Genomic DNA, 19,879 nt, shown 5'->3' on the forward strand with positions numbered 1-19,879 from the left:
GGGATTTCCTGAACCCTGAACCCCCCCGGCGGCATTTAAACAAGTTAACAAGGACGGGGTTCAGAGAGGCCACGAGTTCTTCTGTGCATCAGCAAAAAAAAAAAGAAACTACTGTAAATGTGAACATGGCAGTAGTAGCCACACGTTTTTATCTGCACTAAGCAATATGGAATTAAAAACTCCTTATGGAAACAGTACAATTTGATTAATTATCATGAATTACGGTCGATCTCATCGGATTTTCTCTCGCTCGATACAAAGTTACTGCAACAAATGCTGATGGAAACAGTTCTTTGCAGGATAAATGTGAGTTGCGATTGTGTTTTATGTCAAATCCGCTTCGTAACAGCACACGACGTCATTACGCATGGCTTTTTATTCGATTTAAAGGTCTCAGATTGGAAACGCAACTTGAGCCGGCGTTATTCGCATTTATATTTTTATCGATATTTAGATAATTCGATGGAAACATGGTTAGTGGCGATGTTTCCCTCCACTTGTCAATAGAATCATCTGAAGATCGCTCAAAATACCAGTGCATTTCCATCTACGAGCTTAAAATCGAAAATAAAATCCGTGCGTAACACGACACGGCACGCTGTTGTGCGATCAAACTGGTGCATCGAATACAAGGTGTTTCTAATAATTTTTTACACTGAATTGCAAAAAACCTAATGTGCACAAGTCAAAAGTGTGACGAGCCGTTGAAGTCATTGCCCTGGAAACCACTGACCGATACAAACGCCAGCTTTTTTGCAAACACGGATCGCATCTAGCAACAAGTTATAACAGTGCTTATGTGCCATCTAACTGCGACATACCGAGCGATCATCAGAAGACGGAGATCGTGGTTGAAAGACACTTCAGGAAAAGCTTGTGTCCGTTGTGTCTTTGAAAAGCCAGAAATACGTCGCAAAATTGATGCAAAACCTGATCGCCGTTCACGTTTAACCGGCAAAGAACTGTTTCCATCAACTTTTATCGCATAGTAAACCTTTTAACAATCAAGAGTAAATCCGTTGAGGTCAACAGGACAAACTTGTTGTCGATATTCAGTCTGCAATTAACATTATACAGTTGATATTTACATACATGTTAAACTCTTTAAGTGTCATTATGGAGCTGGTAAATACAAATAATTAAACATTAACTTTTGTATTTAAGAAATAAAAATGATGATATGTCAATTTTGTACTTATTTATCGACATATTTTTTAATTAAGGAAGGGAATTTCACTTAGTTATACCAATATTTCATTATTATTCTATTCCCATTGGTCCTCACCTTTGCTTTTGTAAATGTCTTTATTCTACTGTGTTGTGAATTCGTGCAGATGAGGACATTTTAAACCACATGAGTGAATATCCAGTGGCTTTGTTGGTTTATAATAATCTGATTGATTGAGTGATGCTGCAGAACAAAGAGTTTCTGTCGAGCAGGACGAGCTTGTTGAAACTTGTGCACGACTTCACAGTTGAACTGGTAGCCGACGCCGGGGCGTTGGGTCAAAGTGGAACCAGATGTGTCGCAGTCGGTCGCAAAACATCCTCAAACGGATCAACATGAAAACATCTGTAACAAGCCTGTGCGTTTATAGACGTTGAGTGAAACAGCTGGAACGCCTCAGACACTTTTAACTGCTCTTTAAAAACAGAAAGAGCCCCGACACGACAAATCAAGCGCACCACCTTAAAGCTGCCAGACCTGTATGAAGAGCGGAGAGAGAGAGAGAAGAGAAGAGAAGAGGCCCGAGGGCTTCGTCAAACAAGCTCGCCACGACGGACCTGATGGAAAAATGTCGTGACTTTTAACTCCTGAACATCTCCGTACACGCTGTACTACTCTGTTAAACGCAAACATCTGTCGCCCAGGAAACAATTAAAATACAAACAAGGGCTTAAAATCACTCAAGAATGAAATAAACTGGGCTGAATTGAGTTTTGATGATACAATATATTTATAGATTATTAGAAAACCTTCATGAAAGGAAATAATGATGATGCTTTTTGACATTTACTGCCATGCAGGACATTAAGTAGAGTAAAACCTACTTGTTAATGTGTCTTTAATGATTCATAATGTAAATATCATGTCATTTTGTATAACTGTAATGGTTGTTCTTCTGTTTTTTTTAATCTATTTTATTTTATCTCTATGGTTAAGTGTCCTTAGGTGACTTGAAAGGCACTTATCACAATAAATATATCATTATTAGGTCTATAAAATGACAGATAATGATGAAAAATGTCCATTAAATGCCTCGTTTTATCAGATCAACTGTCTAATAACTAAAAATATTCCTTTGCGATGATATGTAACAGAAAAAAAAAGAAAGAAATCTTCACATCCGAGGAGCGGGAACGGGTAAAACTTACCCGCACAATGAAATTTAAACTAAAAACGATTAATAAATAAACAAATTGAGGGAAACCAGTGCAAAGACCTTGAGACAGAGACGCTGCAAATTACACAACACGTCGTCCGTCAGTGTTTCCAGAGTCAGAGTGATGTGACAGTTTCCTCTAACGTGAGCAGCAGCAGCAGCAGCAGCAGCAGAGTGGAGAGCAGCTGCTGATGAAGCAGACTGGCAGCTCACCAAGATTACAGCTTACAGCGCGAGCACATGTCAACCTGCTCTCTGGAGCCTTATGAGGTTATAAACCACTTATCTGGGAGAGGTTATTTAAAAAACCACAGGCGCCCACACACACACACACACACACACACACACACACACACACAGGTATCTATAGTGTCATGATGTCGGTGGATGAAGACGCTCAGGAATGTGTTGATTGACAATGTTGTCGTCTTTTTTTCCCTTTTACTCTTTGAATTTTCAGCCGCTGTGACTGATGTCTGTGTGTGAAGAGGTTGAGGATTAAAACGACCACGGAGTAAAAATTTACAGCACTGATTTACTACTTCTCCATTTACAGATGTTTCAGATGACACGTGACAGATGTGCTGCTACATATTTTCTACGTTTTTGCACCAGGCGTTCAGTTTCTGAGACTTTTTAGAAATCCTGTTTTTAGTCGTGTGAAGCGCCACAGACGCTTTGGTTCTCATCATCATCATCATCAGCCCTTTAATTACCAGAGGTGGAACCACCTGGATGACAAAGTGTTTCTAACCTGTGGGTTGGACAACTGTCGCCTGGACGGAGATGGTTTTAATTTTAGAATGAAAAACTTACTGTTTGGATGTTTGCATATATTTGCAGGCATGAATTCACAGTTGAAGTTTTTCAGATGTTTAAAACAACGTGCTCGTCGTTGTACGAGGACGTGATGATGACGATTCCTCTCTGACAGGGTTAAAGAGCCATTTTTACATCATTAAAATCTAGAACTTCAATAAACCAGCTCTTACAAATGTCTTGATTGAACACAGTTTTTACCTGCTGCTTCTATGGCTTCAGTATAACATATCTTTGTTGTTTGCTTGATGCTTTAAGTTAGATTTTATACATTTTATCTATGTATAAATGTCTCTGTTGGATCATGAAGTTAAAATCTTTATCTGATACACAAAACAGGATTAAAGATATAAACTGAGATCATCCTTCGTTCATTTTTTTTTGCATCTTAATCCACGAAACTAATCAGGAAGAAACACAGTTTTCCCACAATTCAAAAACGCACGTCCTCTTTCTGTCAACACATCTCCATCCACGTTTCACACAACACAACTGCACGGAAAACGTACTGGTTTAGATTCAGGAGGAACTAAAGGAAAGAAAAACATCTATCTCGTCCTGTTAATAAACAAAACTCATGAATAATCTGATATATTTTTCTTTTGTTGCATATTGTCGGCTGTAAACTGGCATATCATCTGATATAATGTGTTCTTTTGTTTTAAGAAAGGTAGGCAGGTATTATAAATTTTCTTCATCCTGCTCCTTTTCAATCCTAGGATTAGAACGAATAATAAAAAATGAAAAAAAATGAAATGAAAGTGAGTCTCATCCAAAACACAGACTGTGTGTGGGAAACAGAGCTTCAGCTAACATGGTGAGCCGGTGTCCTCTGATAACCCCAGGAAACGTCTACGTTTTAACCTCCACAGTTTGTCCTTTGTGTGTGTCTGTGTGAGTGTGTGAAGACGAGAAGACGGCGTTCACTTCGTGTCTCTGTTGTTTCCACACCAACCTGCCAAAAAACCCTCCACAGATCTGATCTGGTGCCTTCACAACCAGCGCCAAGACGCACAACTGTTCTCTTTGACACACCTAGTAAACACTCCTGACCCGACCGCCGCAGCTTTACAGGAAGGCCTGTCCGTGTGTGTGTGTGTGTGTGTGTGTGTGTGTGTGTGTGTGTGCGGTACATCCTCCCATTGTCCGCGCCCTCACGGGGGGTAAAACGCTCTCATACTATTGTTCCACTTCTGTGTAGCTCGGTTCTATAAGCTAACAAACAAAGCGAACATGCACACACACACACACACAGTGGAAACGTATGGAACAAATGCAGCAAAACGTTCACAAACTAAAAATCCAACAATATAAACCATGAAAAAAGACTTTTACCAATCCTAGTGTTGAATTCTGCACAATAATCCACTGTCTATTTTTTTTTTAAATATATTTTGACTGCATAATGCATCATATTGCACATAAATATTGTGATATAAGATAATATTGCTGATTGTAATGTGTTGTTAATGTATTTTTACAACGTATTTTAGCAAGTTTATCATGTAAACCTAAGTTAAAGTAACAAAAGTGATGATGTGTAGTTCTATGGTCGATACAAATCAGATGATGATGAAGTGCAGGTAAGAAGAAGAAGCCTTATTGTCATTGCACTCGACACAACAAAACTTTGTAAACTAAGAGGTCAACTCAAGTAGAAGTAAATGACTGGATTAAAAAAAAAAAAGTTTGGTTTTGAAGTTTCCTCCTGGTCGATAACATTGTGAAACGCTCTGGTTGTTTCTAATCTGAGCAGAAGGAATGTTCTGGACTTCACAGAAACAGATAAATGAGCAAACGCACCAACACAAGAGGACGCAGAGGAGGAGGAGGAGGAGGAGGAGGAAGAGTTTCCAGCTGACCAGAGGAAAAGACAAACACAAAACCAGAAGCACAAACACACCTGACTAATATAAGAGTTTTAAAACAGGGGTTAAAACCAGCTTTAAAAAACATAATTCATCATGTTGAATGTGACACCGTCGCCAACAACACCACCGCCGGCTCCGACCACCTGTGACACAATACGGCTATTTATAATCTGACAGGAGCTTTTTGTCCCAGAGAAACAGAGTTCAGATGTTTCCTCAACAACAAACACCTCCTAACCCTAACCCTCCTCCTCCTCTTTCTAAAACTAACTCCAACATGTCGTTCATTCTTATTTATTCCATTTTTTGCAGCATGAATCCGTCTCTTTTAAACTTTAGACTGTTCTCTGTTTCTGTGTTTCTTCTGTGTACTTTCAGTTTAACCATTAAGCAGAAGACAAACAGAGAAGAGGGACGAGTGGATCCACACCGGGCCAATATCACACACTCACACACGTGTCGATGTGTGAGAAAATTAGGAAATCTGGCCGATCAAGATACAAGCGAAACACTTCCGACTTCTTAACCACAACTCACTCACACCTGTCAAGTCATTTTTTTAATTCTAATAATGATCTCATCAGATAAAAACCAGTTTGTTTCGTTACCTGCTCGTCTTTCCTTCCCACCACAGAAAACCACATGTTGCTGCTGCTGCTGCTGCTGTCGGTCGTCCACACCGGGACACACTGGGACGTCCACACCGGGACACACACACACACAACACACACACAGACACACAAACTGCACACTCTTCAAACTGCAGGGAGGGGTTCAACCTGCTAACGTGCACGGACAAGTCCCCCAAAAAACAAAAAACTACAACTACAGCAGCTGGCAGAGATCCATCCAGCTGCACATCAGTGTTTCAAATCACTGTTTACACTTTACACATGGAAAAGTGGCATGGAAAAAACAAAAAAAAAGGTTGGAAATGTAGCCCGGATCATATTTTTTGGGGGGGAAAAAACGTGTGTAAAAAGAAAAAATGTTTAAAATAGGTAAAGGATTAAAGGAGATCTACAAAAAAAGACGTAGTTTTGAGTTGAAATGTTGAGTAGATTCCAGTGTTCAAGGGTTAAAAAGGTTAAAAAAAGAAGGAGACAATAAATAAATTCCTTAAACGTTCCCGAGTGCAGGAAAAATTCCTAACGGCAGCGAGTTTGTTGAGAAACAGGGAGAAAAATCCAGGAGCAGATCCAGAGGTGAAGCGTCGTCGCCGGGGACGACGGCAGCTGGTCAGACTGAGGTGGAGGTGGAGCTGCTGCTGCTCCGACGGGCAAATAACACACCCACACACTGACTGACACTGACAGACACACACACATTAACACACACACACACACAGACACACACACACTGAGGGTTATATAACAGGACAGAGCTCAGGCTGCTGTTTGACTAAACTGTCTCTACCTGACTCTCCTCTCTCACACACACAAACGCACACTCTCTCTCTCTTTCTCTATCACACACACACATTTGGTCTCTCTCTTTCACACACACACACACACACTCTCTCTCTATAACACACACTCACTTTAACTCCCTCTCTCTCTCTCTTCTTGCCTGTTCTCCTCCTCATTCGTTCCACACAGCTTTGAAAATAAACAGACAGGAGGTTTCCTCAGTACGTCCTTCCTCTCTCTCTACACACACACACACACACACACACACACACGCACACAGAGCAACAGGAAACTCACACACACCAGTCTTAAGTCAGAAAAACGACGCCCACTTTTCCCCCCAAAACACTCATTAAGAAGCTGCAGCAGAAAAACACGACCACACACAGACACACACACACCTGTGTAACAACCGACGACATCACCGCCTCTCTGTTCATTGACAATAAACACACACGCACGCAGACACACTCTCTCCTGTTCCTGCTACAGTTAAAGGAACATTATTTCTTTTTTTCGTGTATGATGACGTAACGTAACGCTGCAGCAGGAAGGTTTCCTCCTCTCAAGAAGGAAGTGGACGTTTCTCTTCTTTTGCCGTTTTTTCAATCAATCAATCAATCAATCAATCACCTTTATTCAACCAGGTAAAAAACTCATTGAGATATAAAACCAATGCAATAACACGATTCGATTGAGCTCAATTCTCTGTCTTTTATAATTGACTTGAATTCCCTCAGACATTTCATAAATTCAATTAAAATCTGAAGGTGAAACTGGAGTTGAAGCGGCTGCAGACCTGTTCACACTCTCCTTTATGTTTCATTTCATCCTCCTCAGGACGAGACGGCCGATCGCCTCCGACATGAAATTAAAAAGTGATGATGATGATGATGATGATGTTGATCCACCCACTCACGACCGGGTCACATGACGCCTGCAGCTTTTTTAATGAACTTGATTAAACACAGTTTTTACCTGCAGCTTCTATGGCTTTAGTTTAACACATCTTTATCTTGATTCTTTTAGTTTCATTTGATACGTTTTATTCATGTATAAATGTCTCTGTTGGTTCATGAAGTTCAAATTACATCCACCATGATGGAATCAGATTATTTGTCTTATCTACAAATTACTTCATTACTTTCAGCTCATTTGAGGAGGAAATAAAAAGCCTGATGACTGTAGGTAAATAGATTAAAGATATAAAAAAGATCATGAGAGAGAAATAAAGTGAGAAGCTGCACCCAGATTTAACATCCTGCTTCCTGTCAATCACTTAATTGATTATTATTCCTGCTCATGAGCTCGTTGTGTGTAAGAAACAAGGATATGTTTGACTTTTAAGGTCTAAAAACATCTGTAAAATCTTGACGGACATTTCAACAACTTTTAAAATGATCTTTTGAGCCGAGTTTGACAAGTTTTCTCTGCAGTACCGACGTCAACCAGCAGGTGGCGCCACCTTGCAGCTCTAGCTAACAGTGTTTTATAAGTGGTGCTGATTCTCTTTATGTTCATTTTTCTTGACAAACTGTTGTTGGATGAAACTTATTCTTCATCCTCATTGTCTCTTCTCCGTTAGGCCAAACAGTTCAACCCAGTCCGACACAGTGTAAAGTTAGTTTTTTTACAGTAAAAACAATTGAATTTGCACCTCGTAAAAGTGGGAGATGCACGAATCTTAATGAACCTGACCGCCCGGTGCACGTTAACACTAAAACACTTTGTTCTGCAGGTTCTGTTGTATGAATAAATAAAACATGTGGACCAACAGCAGCATGAATCCCCCCTCAACCCCCCCACAACAGCAGCAGCAGCAGCAGCAGCAGCAGCAAAGTGAACAGAACAGAGTTTGTGTCCAGGCGTTTCTCTGCAGCGTCGCTGTTTAGTCTCTGAGCCGCCGTCAGACTCAACACTCAAACTCTGTGTGTGTGTGTGTGTGTGTGTGTGTGTTTAAAACAGCAGCCTTTTCTGTCAGCAGTGTGTCGCTCAGCCTCACACACACGCTGACACACACACACACACACACTGAAACAAGCCCAACACACTCCCTGTCGACAGCTGCGATGAAAACATCTCCGTTATTTTTGCACTTCCTGTCAGAAACGCATCGATCCACACAAACAAACACACTTCACACTTACACACACACACACACACACACACTTGTTCCAGGTGGCGTTCCCTTACCTTGGCGGCCACGATGCTGAGGCCCATGCCATTGTGCTTCTTCAGGGTTACCGTGACAACCTCCGGCTCCTTCCTCATTGGCTGAGAAGAGAGACGAGACACAGAACAGAAACTTGTGAGTTTAGTTGGTGAAGCCGCTTCGTCTTCGTCTTCTTGTTCTGCTGCTGCGACGACGTACGGGCGTCCGAACTGCCTCGGGGAGAAGAAGCTCGACAGTCGACTGTGTGTGTGTGTGTGTGTCTGTGTGAGTGAGTGAGTGTGTGTGTGTGCGTTGAGAGGGGGAAAAAAAATCGGTGGAGTAAAAAAGAGGGAGGGATGAGAACAGGGAGGGGAGGAATGAAGGAGGGATGAAGGGGAAAAGGGGAAGACCACAGAGGAACCTGTGGTCGCTGGACGAGAGTCAAGAATGAAAACCACATCATGGCAACACACACACACATATACACACACGCACACACATATATACACAAACACACACACACATACACACAGCAAGGCTCATTTGAGCAGGGCTGGGCGACTGGGTGGAGAAAGAGAGGGAGAAACAAAGAAAGAAAAAGAAAGAGAAGGAGAGCGTGTGTGTGTGTGTGTGTGTGTGTTGTCGAGGTTTCCCACATGGTGAAAAAAATTATTCGGACAAAAGACGCTGCAGGACAAACACACACACTGTCGCCGCTGTGTGTGTGTGTTTGTGTGTGCAGCAAATCGAGAGCGAGCTGTTTTCTTTTTTTTCCTCCAGAACCAAACAACACAACAAGTACACAAACACAGCTGTTGCTACGGCAACGCCACAGTGATACTGAAAGAGTTATTATTAAAGGGATAGTTCAACATTTTGGCAAATCGGCCCCATTGCCATATTCCCTATAGTCATAGCAGTAGGTTCGTTACCTTTAATTGTCGGTGCAAGCTATTTTTAGAACGGCGGAGCAGAGCCGTGAGCTGCTCAGAGCTACGCTACGGAGGCTAATGGGATTTCTTGGTTTCCCTCATCAAATACACAATCCAACAACTCCACAACGCTCTGGTGGACAAGTTGTGACCTGCACATTCACCACGCTATGAGATAATAACAGAACGTTACCAGACAGAGTTGTTTTAGAGGGAAATGCAGAGACTGCTTGATGAAAAACTGTCCCTGAAGGCAACGCTGTTTTGCATGAATTTACCTCTAAAACAACTCTGTCTGGTAACGTTCTGTTATTATCTCATAGCGTGGTGAATGTGCAGGTCACAACTTGTCCACCAGAGCGTTTTGGAGTTGTTGGATTGTGTATTTGATGAGGGAAACCAAGAAATCCCACTGAGCAGCTCACGGCTCTGCTCCGCTGTTCTAAAAATAGCTTGCACCGACAATTAAAGGTAACAAACCTACTGCTATGACTATAGAGATTATGGCAATGGGCCAATTTGCCAAAATGTTGAACTATCCCTTTAAAGTGTAGTGTAATGTAAAGAGAGCCGGACCTGTGACTGGTGGCACAAGAGCCCCTCCCCCCTCTGCCTCAACACACACACATTAATCAAACCGTGTGTGTGTGTTGAGACGCCTGCATTATGTCGAGACTACAGTCATGAAATAGTAGAGCAGAGATAAACAAACCAATTACAGAGGAAGTGGTGTGTGTGTGTGTGTGTGTGTGTGTGTGTGTGTGTGTGTGTGTGTGTGTGTGTGTGTGTGTGTGTGTGTGTGTGTGTGTGTGGAGGTCTATCATTTACGGCTCCATACTCTAACTAACTAACTTCTGCAGTGTGATTGGTGTTGTGTGTGTGTGTGTGGGTTGTTATGAAAAGTAAATTGCCCCTTCTGAAGTCACTGTAATCACTGCCTCCCGACTGAGAGACCACACACACACACACACACACACACACACACACACACACACACACACCTCTGGATCACAATCAAAGAAACTTCCAGGTCCAAACTTTTTTCTAAAAATAGTCAAACTATGTCGACTCGGCCGTCGCTCGGCTCTGCAGGAATGTTTTACCTTTTTTAGTCTTGAACTCACCTGAAACTGATCCTCTGTGTGTGTGTGTGTGCGTGTGTGTCTGTGTGTTTTTTATCTCGGTCACGTCTTCACTACTGTAGCTCACACACACACACACACACACTCTCTCTCTTAAACCCTGTAAATCCACTGTAATTTACTCTCCTGAGCTCTGCGGTGGAGAGACGAGCAGCAGAGACTGAGGCTGAAGCTGAAAGCAGCTTTTTGGAACTTTAATAGAAGGAAACGTGTCGCATTTTATTTATTTAACTGTGGCCCTTTCACACCGGAGACGTATATTTCGTGCAAATAATTTGTGCGCCAATATTTTTCCCCAAACCCTGATTTTCATTACGGGTCCTTTCACACCGACTGCGAATGTTATGCGGCGAAAATGCAACACAATTTCTTTTCCCCGGAGTGAGATCGATTTTTCTTTTTCGGTGAATAATCGCATCAACCAATCATGTAGCGTGAAAAGGAGGTAGGCAACGTCACTTCCTCCACGTCAGAATACCATGACAGTGTTTCCCACGGGCCTCCCACAGTCTCTCACAGGAAAAAAAAAAAGATATTCGCCGCTGAATATTTTTGCAATTTCATGTAGTTTATTCGTTACGTCCACGGTGTGAAAGGGCCTTTAAATGTCGACATGTTTGTGTACTGTATCATGTGTAAGTCATAATACTGTGTATACTCATGTAAATGAAGCTGCTGTTTACTTCTTGTGTCCTGATTTTTACACTGAAAATACTAACAGAGGGAACTGTTTATTGAAAGACAACGGAGCTGTAACACTTTGTTTTAACTCTAAATGACAAAATGATATGTTTTATTTACATTATTTCACCCCAAATGATTGTTTTTACTCTTATTGTCTGATATTTTTGCATCATTTATGCTGCTCTACTCGTATTTTATGCTCTAGTCTCCTTTTGGAAATCTGGTTTTACTTTGTAACTTTGTTAGGGAAAGATTAGATAAGAGAAATTAAGATAAGATAAGAAGAAAACAACCACATAAATAAAGTTATGTAGTGAGTTAGATTTCATTGAGGACGTCAGGTTTAGTTAAACTGTGTAATTGGATATAAAAACTCAGATGTGGAGCAACAACAGGATGAAAGAGCTTCATGTTTGTTGTGTGAATAAAAGCTCCAGAGTCCTGACGTGTCCTCGTCCGAGCTGCTGTCACATCCACTGTCAGTGTCCGCTCTGCTCGCATGACTCAGCGCTACTGGAGCTGCTCTTTACCCAGCATGCACCACACAAACACACACACACACACACACACACACACGGTGGTTTAGGAAGAGACAGAGAGAGAGTGTGTGTGTCGTACCAGTTCAGAGTTGTCAGCTGCAGAGAAGTGACTGTCACAGTCGGCTCCTTCAAAGTGAACGGTCCAGGTGCCAGGGGAGCGGGGGTGGGGCGTTAACCTGCAAAAACCTGGGCCAAAACACACACACAGAGAGAAACACACACACAGAGTTATTTACAGTAAATGTACATGTGGCTAACAACACAAGCTGTAGAGCAGAGTGAACTCCTCTACATCTTTTTCTTTTCACCTTCAAGTAACATCCTTAAAACTATGAAATCACAACGTCTTCATACATTTTAAACAGTTTAAAGTTAAATTAAAGTGTTGCACCTGGTGTGATATCAGATATCAAGTGCTGTGATGCAACTTACACACATTAAAAGTGTTAAAATTGAAGAAATAATTGGCACATTTGTCTAAAATATGCAAAAAAAAGTTGTTGTTTTTTCTGATTTTAGTCAAATGTGCCAATTATTTCTTCAATAAAACTGAATTCATTGTTTGATAAATGGTCAAAATAATAAAAATTTGTTAAATGGTGAGAATTAAGAAGCTGATTTCAATGAATATTTGGGATTTTTGCAAGAAAAAGTTGTTCAAATGATGAACTGATTATCTATCTATTGCCTATTTTGTGTAGTAGAAGCTGCTCAGTACAATAACAGAGGGAGAGCTGAGGGTTAAGGTCCTTGCTCAAGGGCACTACAGTGTTTATAATCTAGGGCTGCAACTAACGATTATTTTCATTATCGCTTAATCTGTCGATTATTTAATTAAACGATTAATCGATTAGTTGTTTAGTGAATAAAATGTAAAAAAAAATGTTGCAAAATGACAAGATGATGTCCTCAAATGTCTTGTTTTGTCCACAATCCAAAGAGAGACTCAGTTTATTGTCATAAAGGAACAAAGGAACCAGAAATATTCGCATTTAAAAAGCTGAAATGAGAGAATTTTGACTTTTTTTCTTAAAAAAACTACTCAAACCAATTATTAGATTATCAAAATAGTTGACGATTAATTTCATAATCGATAATTGTGCGATTATTTGATTAATTGTTGCAGCTCTAGTTTAATCCTCTACTTGTTTCAACTTTAAAGCAGAATGAACTGTACAGTACAACATATATCTACACAGGGGCCACATTACATCAACTTTAGGGGTGGGAGAAAAAATCGATTCACATAAATATCGCTATATCCTTTTTGACGATTTTTTTTTTTTTTTTTGTTGAAATTTTTGAAATATTGTGCAATGTGCATTTGTTAGCCTTTTTTTACATACAGAGAGTACAGGTTCTGAAAAGGGTTTAAGTTCACTTTATAATGGAGTATGTTAATTTATAGGCTTATACAGTATTTGTGTGCAGATAAATGTTAAAAATGCAGACTAAAAATCGAGAGAATCGGCAATATCGTAGAATCGCAATTTAAATCGAATCGCTATCCAAAAAATCGTAGAAGGATCGAATCGGGAGAAAAGCATATCGTCCCAGCCCTAATCAACTTTATCTCAACACTGTGCTTTTATTTTGAAAAACACTAGTTACTAATATCATGTGATTAATGCCGGTACCTCTCTGCAGCAGCGGCTCCAGGAAGTCCTGCAGGCCGTTGGGGAGGCTGCGCACCACGTCGCAGGAGTATCCGTCCTCGGGCAGCAGGAAGGGCAGCTGCAGGTCGGGGTCCTCCTCCAGCTGCACCTCGCGCCCGTCGCTCCGCGCCAGCTCGTCCGCCGTGTTCTCCGCCACCGCCACCACGTGGTCTATCAACTCCTACACACACACACACAGTTACATTTAATATCGCACCACTTCTTGTACTCAAAGCTGAAGTATTAACCCTCCTGTTGTCCTTCTGTTCCCTTCCTCCATCCTTCCTTCTTTCCTTCCTTCCCTTCGTCCTTACTTCTTCTTCTTCCCTCTTTTGATCCAATTGACCTGATCTGTTCCCTCCCTCCATCTTTCCTTCCCTTTTCCCTTCTTCCTTCCTCCTTCTTCCTTCCTTGAACGAATCTGTTCCCTCCCTCCATCTTTCTTTCCACAATCCTTTTCCCCTCCCTTCCTTCCTTCCTTCTTTCTTCTTCTTCCTTCCTTGAACAAATCTGTTCCCTCCCTCCCTTCCTTCCTTCCTTTTTGACCCAATTAACCCAATCTGTTCCCTCCCTCCTTCTATCTTTCCTTCCTTTTCCCCTTCCTTCTTTCCTCCCATCTTTCCCTTTGTCCTTCCTTCCTTCCTTCCTTCCTTCTTCTTCCTTCCTTGAACGAATCTGTTCCCTCCCTCCATCTTTCTTTCCACAATCCTTTTCCCCTCCCTTCCTTCCTTCCTTCCTTCCTTCCTTCCTTCCTTCTTTCTTCTTCTTCCTTGAACAAATCTGTTCCCTCCCTCCCTTCCTTCCTTCCTTTTTGACCCAATTAACCCAATATGTTCCCTCCCTCCTTCTATCTTTCCTTCCTTTTCCCCTTCCTTCTTTCCTCCCATCTTTCCTTTGTCCTTCCTTCCTTCTTTCTTCTTCTTCCTTCCTTCCTTGAACAAATCTGTTCCCTCCCTCCCTTCCTTCCTTCCTTTTTGACCCAATTGACCCAATCTGTTCCCTCCCTCCTTCTATCTTTCCTTCGTTTTTCCCTTCCTTGACCCAGGAGGACAGCAGGACGGTTAACCCAGTGTGTGTGGGTGTGTGTGTGTGTGTGTGTGTGTGTCTCACCGGCGGGATGTAAGGCTCGTCCGGAGCACAGTGGTAGTTGGTCATGAGTGCGTGGAGCTGCAGGGAGTTGAGCTTGAAGCAGGTGTTGTGGATGTTCTGAACGTCCTGCATGGAGTACTTGTCCATGGTGAGGAGGGTGGTGGCCTGGACCGCAAACAAAACAAAGGGTTTTCATTATTTATAGGTTTTCATGCTATTATTTCACTGGTACGGCCCACTTTAGATCAAACTGCGCTGAGTGTGGCCCCTGAACTAAAATGAGTTTGACACCAGTGACTCATATAAAACACACACTGTCTGTATATTTCTATACAGGACTCCAGACTGCCCCTTAAATGGGCTCATCTGTGCAAGTGTGCAAGTAGATTTTTCATCTACTTGTGTAGTACATGTGCAACCGGTAAATTTGATGGGGTTTTTCTTTAAACACTGGTGAAACGTAAAAGTGGCGATTCAATCTGTCATTACAGGTGTCAGGTGTCATGTGTGTGAGGTTCATTTATTGAAAAGGAAATGTGAATATTTGCTTTGCCAGTCGATTTACGGTGTGCGCCCTTAAATTTTCTGCATGCGCTCCTAAAATTTAAAGTTACGGGCTCCTAGTAAAAAGTCCTGCTATTACTCTAATTTCTTTTTTTGACCTTTATTAACCTTTTCAAACAAAGCCATCGTGTCAGCCTCAATTCATTCATAGAAATTTTTCGTATTTTGAATAAATGAAGTTTTAAATCTTAGAATTTCAAAGATTGAATGAAACTTATCTTTAAAAATACAACTATTACTTTGATTAAAACAAGTTTTTTTCTATATGTGATCACATTACTGAGGACACAGCCCTGACAAAAACAAACAAAACAGTGTTTTATATTTATTTTTTTTATATTTTATATTTTACTTATCTATGTACATCTCACTTTGTGTTGATTTCTTTTACATTTCAGGAGTTTGTAACAAAGAAAACTTTCCCTCCGGGGATAAATAAAGTTATTCTGAATCTTTCTCTTTCTCGCAGGTAAGGTCACCTGTTGTGACATCATCCGTCTCCCTGCTCCGCTTCAGCTTCAACAATACAATAATCAGAGGCTGACGACAGCTTGTTTGCTCGTGTTGACACAGAGACTATCGGACCAGTCGAGCTTGATCAAACAACGCTGTGTGCATAAGATGATGTCATGCAAACAAAACGCATCGCAACGTCGAGATAAAACACAAATCTTCTACTGCACCTGGACGATGCGGCTGAGGTGGCAGTCGGCGGCGAGCTCCAGCCCCTGCTTCTCGGCCCAGGCCTCGATGTGGCTGAGCTGCTGGCGGAGGATGGCGCCCCAGTAGTGGCAGCACAGGCCCGAGTCCGTGTCCGTCACCAGCTTGTTGAAGAGCCACATGTTGATGAAGTGGAAGAGCTGCGAGAACAGCTGGATGGTCAGAGCGGCGTTGACCCGACACCGCCGCAGCAACGACATCGCCCCCGTCAGCGTGTGCAGGACGTCCTCTGGAAGACAGAAAAGTGGCGACACCGTCTTTAAAGACTGCTGCTTTATAAATGTTTTAGGGATGTCACGATTATAGGTTTTCTTTGTACGATTATTTTCAGAGAAATAATCACGGTATTACGATTATTATGCATTCATTAATTTCACAATATATGAATGTGTAAAATCAAATAGAGTCAAAATATAATTACATTACTAATTATTAACACTAAATATTATTATTATTAGTATCTACTATCAATATATAACCAATTATTAATCCTCCAGGGGAAGTGTTTCAAATATTCAAATCATTAATTGTCATCTATAGCAAATGTTTAAGTTCATTTTAATTGTTTGTTTGTTTTTTATCACAAATGACACGCTAACATTTAAATTCCTATCAATTGTATGTGACGTTAGGTAAATGGACCAGTATTTCTTACATTTACCTTTACTTTGGTGCACATTTGCCTCTGTGTTTCCAACATAACCTTTTGTGACCGTATTTAAGAATCTTTACGATTAATTAATTGTGGTGTTTAATACCACAATTAATTGTGAAAACAAGTAATCGTAGCATCCATATTCCATTTCTCCCACTTCCGGCAGCATTGATCCTCTTGAGTCCTTATTTTCAGTCATTCGTTCCATAATATGTATTTCATCTTTATAATTTTCATCCAATCTTCCTGTGATGGTGGGTCTGCCTTGTACCATTTTCTTGTGATTGCCTGTTTACAGGCTACTAACATAATTTTCAATATGTAATGTAATACATAATGATGCCAAGATATAATAATGTACAAGACTTGGATACACCATAACCCAAAATTCTGCCTATAACCAAATGAACATCTTCCCCAAATTTTGCGATCTTAGGACAGAGCCAGGTCCACATTTACATCTCCACAGCTTCTCCAACATATTTATTCCTAATTTTGCATGTTATAAAAAAATCTAATTATTCCAGCAATGTAACCTCCAAACATGTGATGATGGCATTGACTGCTGTGTTTTCCAAATATGCGACCATTCAGATATGTTCACACCCAGCTCTCTCTGCCACTTCAGTTTTACATATGTCGTTGTATTCCCTCCCTTCTTGCCTCCATTACAATATATGTCCATAAATTGTAGAGATTATTCTGAATTTCTTTGCATTGTAGGCTTCAGTTATGGTTCTGATTATTGAATTTTTGTCCAGATTCGACTGTGTTTTATTTCTTTGTTGAAAAAGTTTGTCCGTGTGTGTGTGTGTTTGAGTTTGTTTTGTGTTTTTTATTTTACCGATCTTGGGTCTCTGTGGGTTGTGCTCCTCGGGGTCGTCCAGGAAAGCAGGCATGTAGTTATTGAGATCAGCCTGGAGACAGTGAACCAGGTACCTGCAAAGAAACACACACACACACACACACACACACCGCATGTCGTTAAAGACAAAAAATAAACATTAAAAAAATCATCATCAAACAACAGACACAGCTCTCGTTCATTAAACCCCTGTGGTATTAAAAGATTCTTCCTTTGTGCTTCGCTGTGTTTATTTAACGTGATGAATGATCTCTCTGCTGAAACTCGTTTGCAAACAAAGAAACTGAACCAAGTCGAGTCACTCTATGTTCTTTTATATCACAAATAAAAGTACCAGTTCGTTTGTTCATTATCATTTCATATACGCTAAGTCCAAAGCAGCACAATGTGATCTTGTTTTTCTGAATTAATGTAGAATTTAATTTGTAGTTGAAAAAGAACACCAAAGCTCGACTCATTTTACTTTCTCCCATGTGAATACTTTTTGGTTTTTTGACATTTTTCTATTAATGAAAAACTAAATATTCTTGACTTTTAACCTGCTGGTTAACAACAACACATTTTTGAAAATGTCACCTTGGAAAATTGTATTTCTTTTTACTTTGTGGTGACAATTTTTACTCCTCGATAAGTAAACAAAGTAATAGAAATTTCAATTTAATTGTCCCTATCCCTATTATTGCATTTGCAAGTTTCTTATGCACTGTTTTATTCTCTATTAATCCACTTATTTCATTCTCTTTTAAAGAGATGTGCAATGTTTCTGTATCTGTGTTCCTGTGCATGTGATACGCTGCTGCTGTGACATTATAATCTCCTGTTCAATAAAGTATCTTGTGAATATTGGTCTTGTTTATTTTGGACACTATAACACATGTTATTTATTTTATACGTCTTTTCTTTTCTCTCTTTTCTTTTAATATGAACGAAATAAAGAATAATCAATCAACCAATCTTTAACTCCATGTATAAAGTGAGATATTTCATGCAAACCTGTGATTTTAGCTCTGGTTCACCTCACAGAGAGCACACTGGACTCATTTAATAAATACTTTTCAACATACTGCACCTGTACTCATGTAGCACTTTTATCTATATATATATTAATTAATTACATCCAGACTCACATCACCGGATGCCATCTCACCACTGTGTACAGTACACAACATATAACACTTATCGCTTGCTCATAATAATACTCCTTATTCAACTGTAAATACTTTTTCCATACTCATTTACACCATTTTTACCATTACTGTATATTTGTATATATTTGTCATTCAAAAAAGTCAAGTGTGCTTCTATTTTTATTTATTTCTCTTATGTCTCTGTTTGTATTGTTTTAGTGTTATTTGCCTGCTGCAAGTATTTATCTCTTTAACCTCTTACTCCCATCTGATTGGTTAAAGAAGTTTCCTCCACAGAAAACTTCCCTGACTTTGCCTGTCTGAAAAACATCTCTTTGATATTCCAGCCTACACACACACACACACACACACACACACACACACACACACACACACACACTCGGGGGACGGGACTGACTTGAAGGCCATCTGCACCAGATGGGCGAGGATGTCCTGAGCGTCCAGCGTGACGCGGCTCAGGTCTCGGTCCTGCTTGATGAAGTTGAGCAGCTCGGAGGCGTTGGCCATCCAGAACGCCAGCGCTCCGGCGATGTTCTTCTGCTTCTGTTGACGGACCAATCACGGGCCGCACGCACGCACAGGAAGAGGAAGAAGAAAGAAACACATAGAGAGGAAGTTGTTAGACCGGGGTGCAGGGACGACCGGAGGAGACTTGAAGAGTTAAAGAAGAAGGGAGGAGACAGAGGGGGAGGGGAGGGGGGGTTTCTGTTTGAGTGGCAGCCAGAAGGAGCAAGTTGTTACTTCAGGGATAGACTCATGCCCCTCCCCCCTCTCCCCTCTCAGCCAACCCCGTGTCAGGAGGAAGAGTGGTCATCATCGTCAGCGTCTTCATGTCTTTAACTTTTGTTTTCTGTTTTTTTTATTTTAAATGTTACACAAAGGGAACAAGTTTCTTCCCTCCGACTGTGACGGCGTCGAGACGACAGTGACCATTTTCCTGTTTTCACTTCTAGCTCCACGCACCAGGTCACCAGACACCGGCCTCCCCCTCCTCCTCCTCCCCCCCCCCCCCAATACACACATCAACTCTTTAAATTTGTGAAAACTGAACAAAATTCTGACGTGAACATGGTCAGATTAGTGATTTACGCACTAAACGGGGCTGATTCCACCGAGAAAGTGGCTGAAATTGAGGTTGAATAAACTCTGAAATAATTTTTTTATGATCTATTTTGATTTTTATTGTTAATAAATGGTAACTGTGGTAAAGAAAGCGTTTACATTTATCTTAGGGATGCACGTTAACTTTTT

The 19,879-nt window shown here is 40.8% G+C and overlaps 1 protein-coding gene across 50 annotated transcripts in view; it reads right to left on the reverse strand.

The window, feature by feature from the left end:
• afdna (afadin, adherens junction formation factor a) overlaps positions 1 to 19,879 on the reverse strand; it is a 137,477-nt gene that overhangs the window by 40,970 nt on the left and 76,628 nt on the right. For all 50 annotated transcript variants that reach the window (XR_015035166.1, XR_015035163.1, XR_015035161.1 and 47 more), the window contains 7 exons: positions 19,026 to 19,171; positions 17,460 to 17,554; positions 15,924 to 16,189; positions 14,698 to 14,841; positions 13,570 to 13,768; positions 12,012 to 12,118; positions 8,677 to 8,757 (listed from right to left, as the gene is read on the reverse strand). Coding sequence is in view for 44 of the 50 variants with exons in the window: in XM_085770187.1 (XP_085626313.1) it covers positions 8,677 to 8,757; positions 12,012 to 12,118; positions 13,570 to 13,768; positions 14,698 to 14,841; positions 15,924 to 16,189; positions 17,460 to 17,554; positions 19,026 to 19,171 (1,038 nt within the window). In the remaining 6 variants the exon portion in view is untranslated. The remainder of the gene's footprint in view (positions 1 to 8,676; positions 8,758 to 12,011; positions 12,119 to 13,569; positions 13,769 to 14,697; positions 14,842 to 15,923; positions 16,190 to 17,459; positions 17,555 to 19,025; positions 19,172 to 19,879) is intronic.

The sequence above is a fragment of the Trachurus japonicus genome, chromosome 24 (genome assembly GCF_045865225.1).
Source record: "Trachurus japonicus isolate A0001 chromosome 24, Traja_1.0".
Taxonomy (NCBI): domain Eukaryota; kingdom Metazoa; phylum Chordata; class Actinopteri; order Carangiformes; family Carangidae; genus Trachurus; species Trachurus japonicus.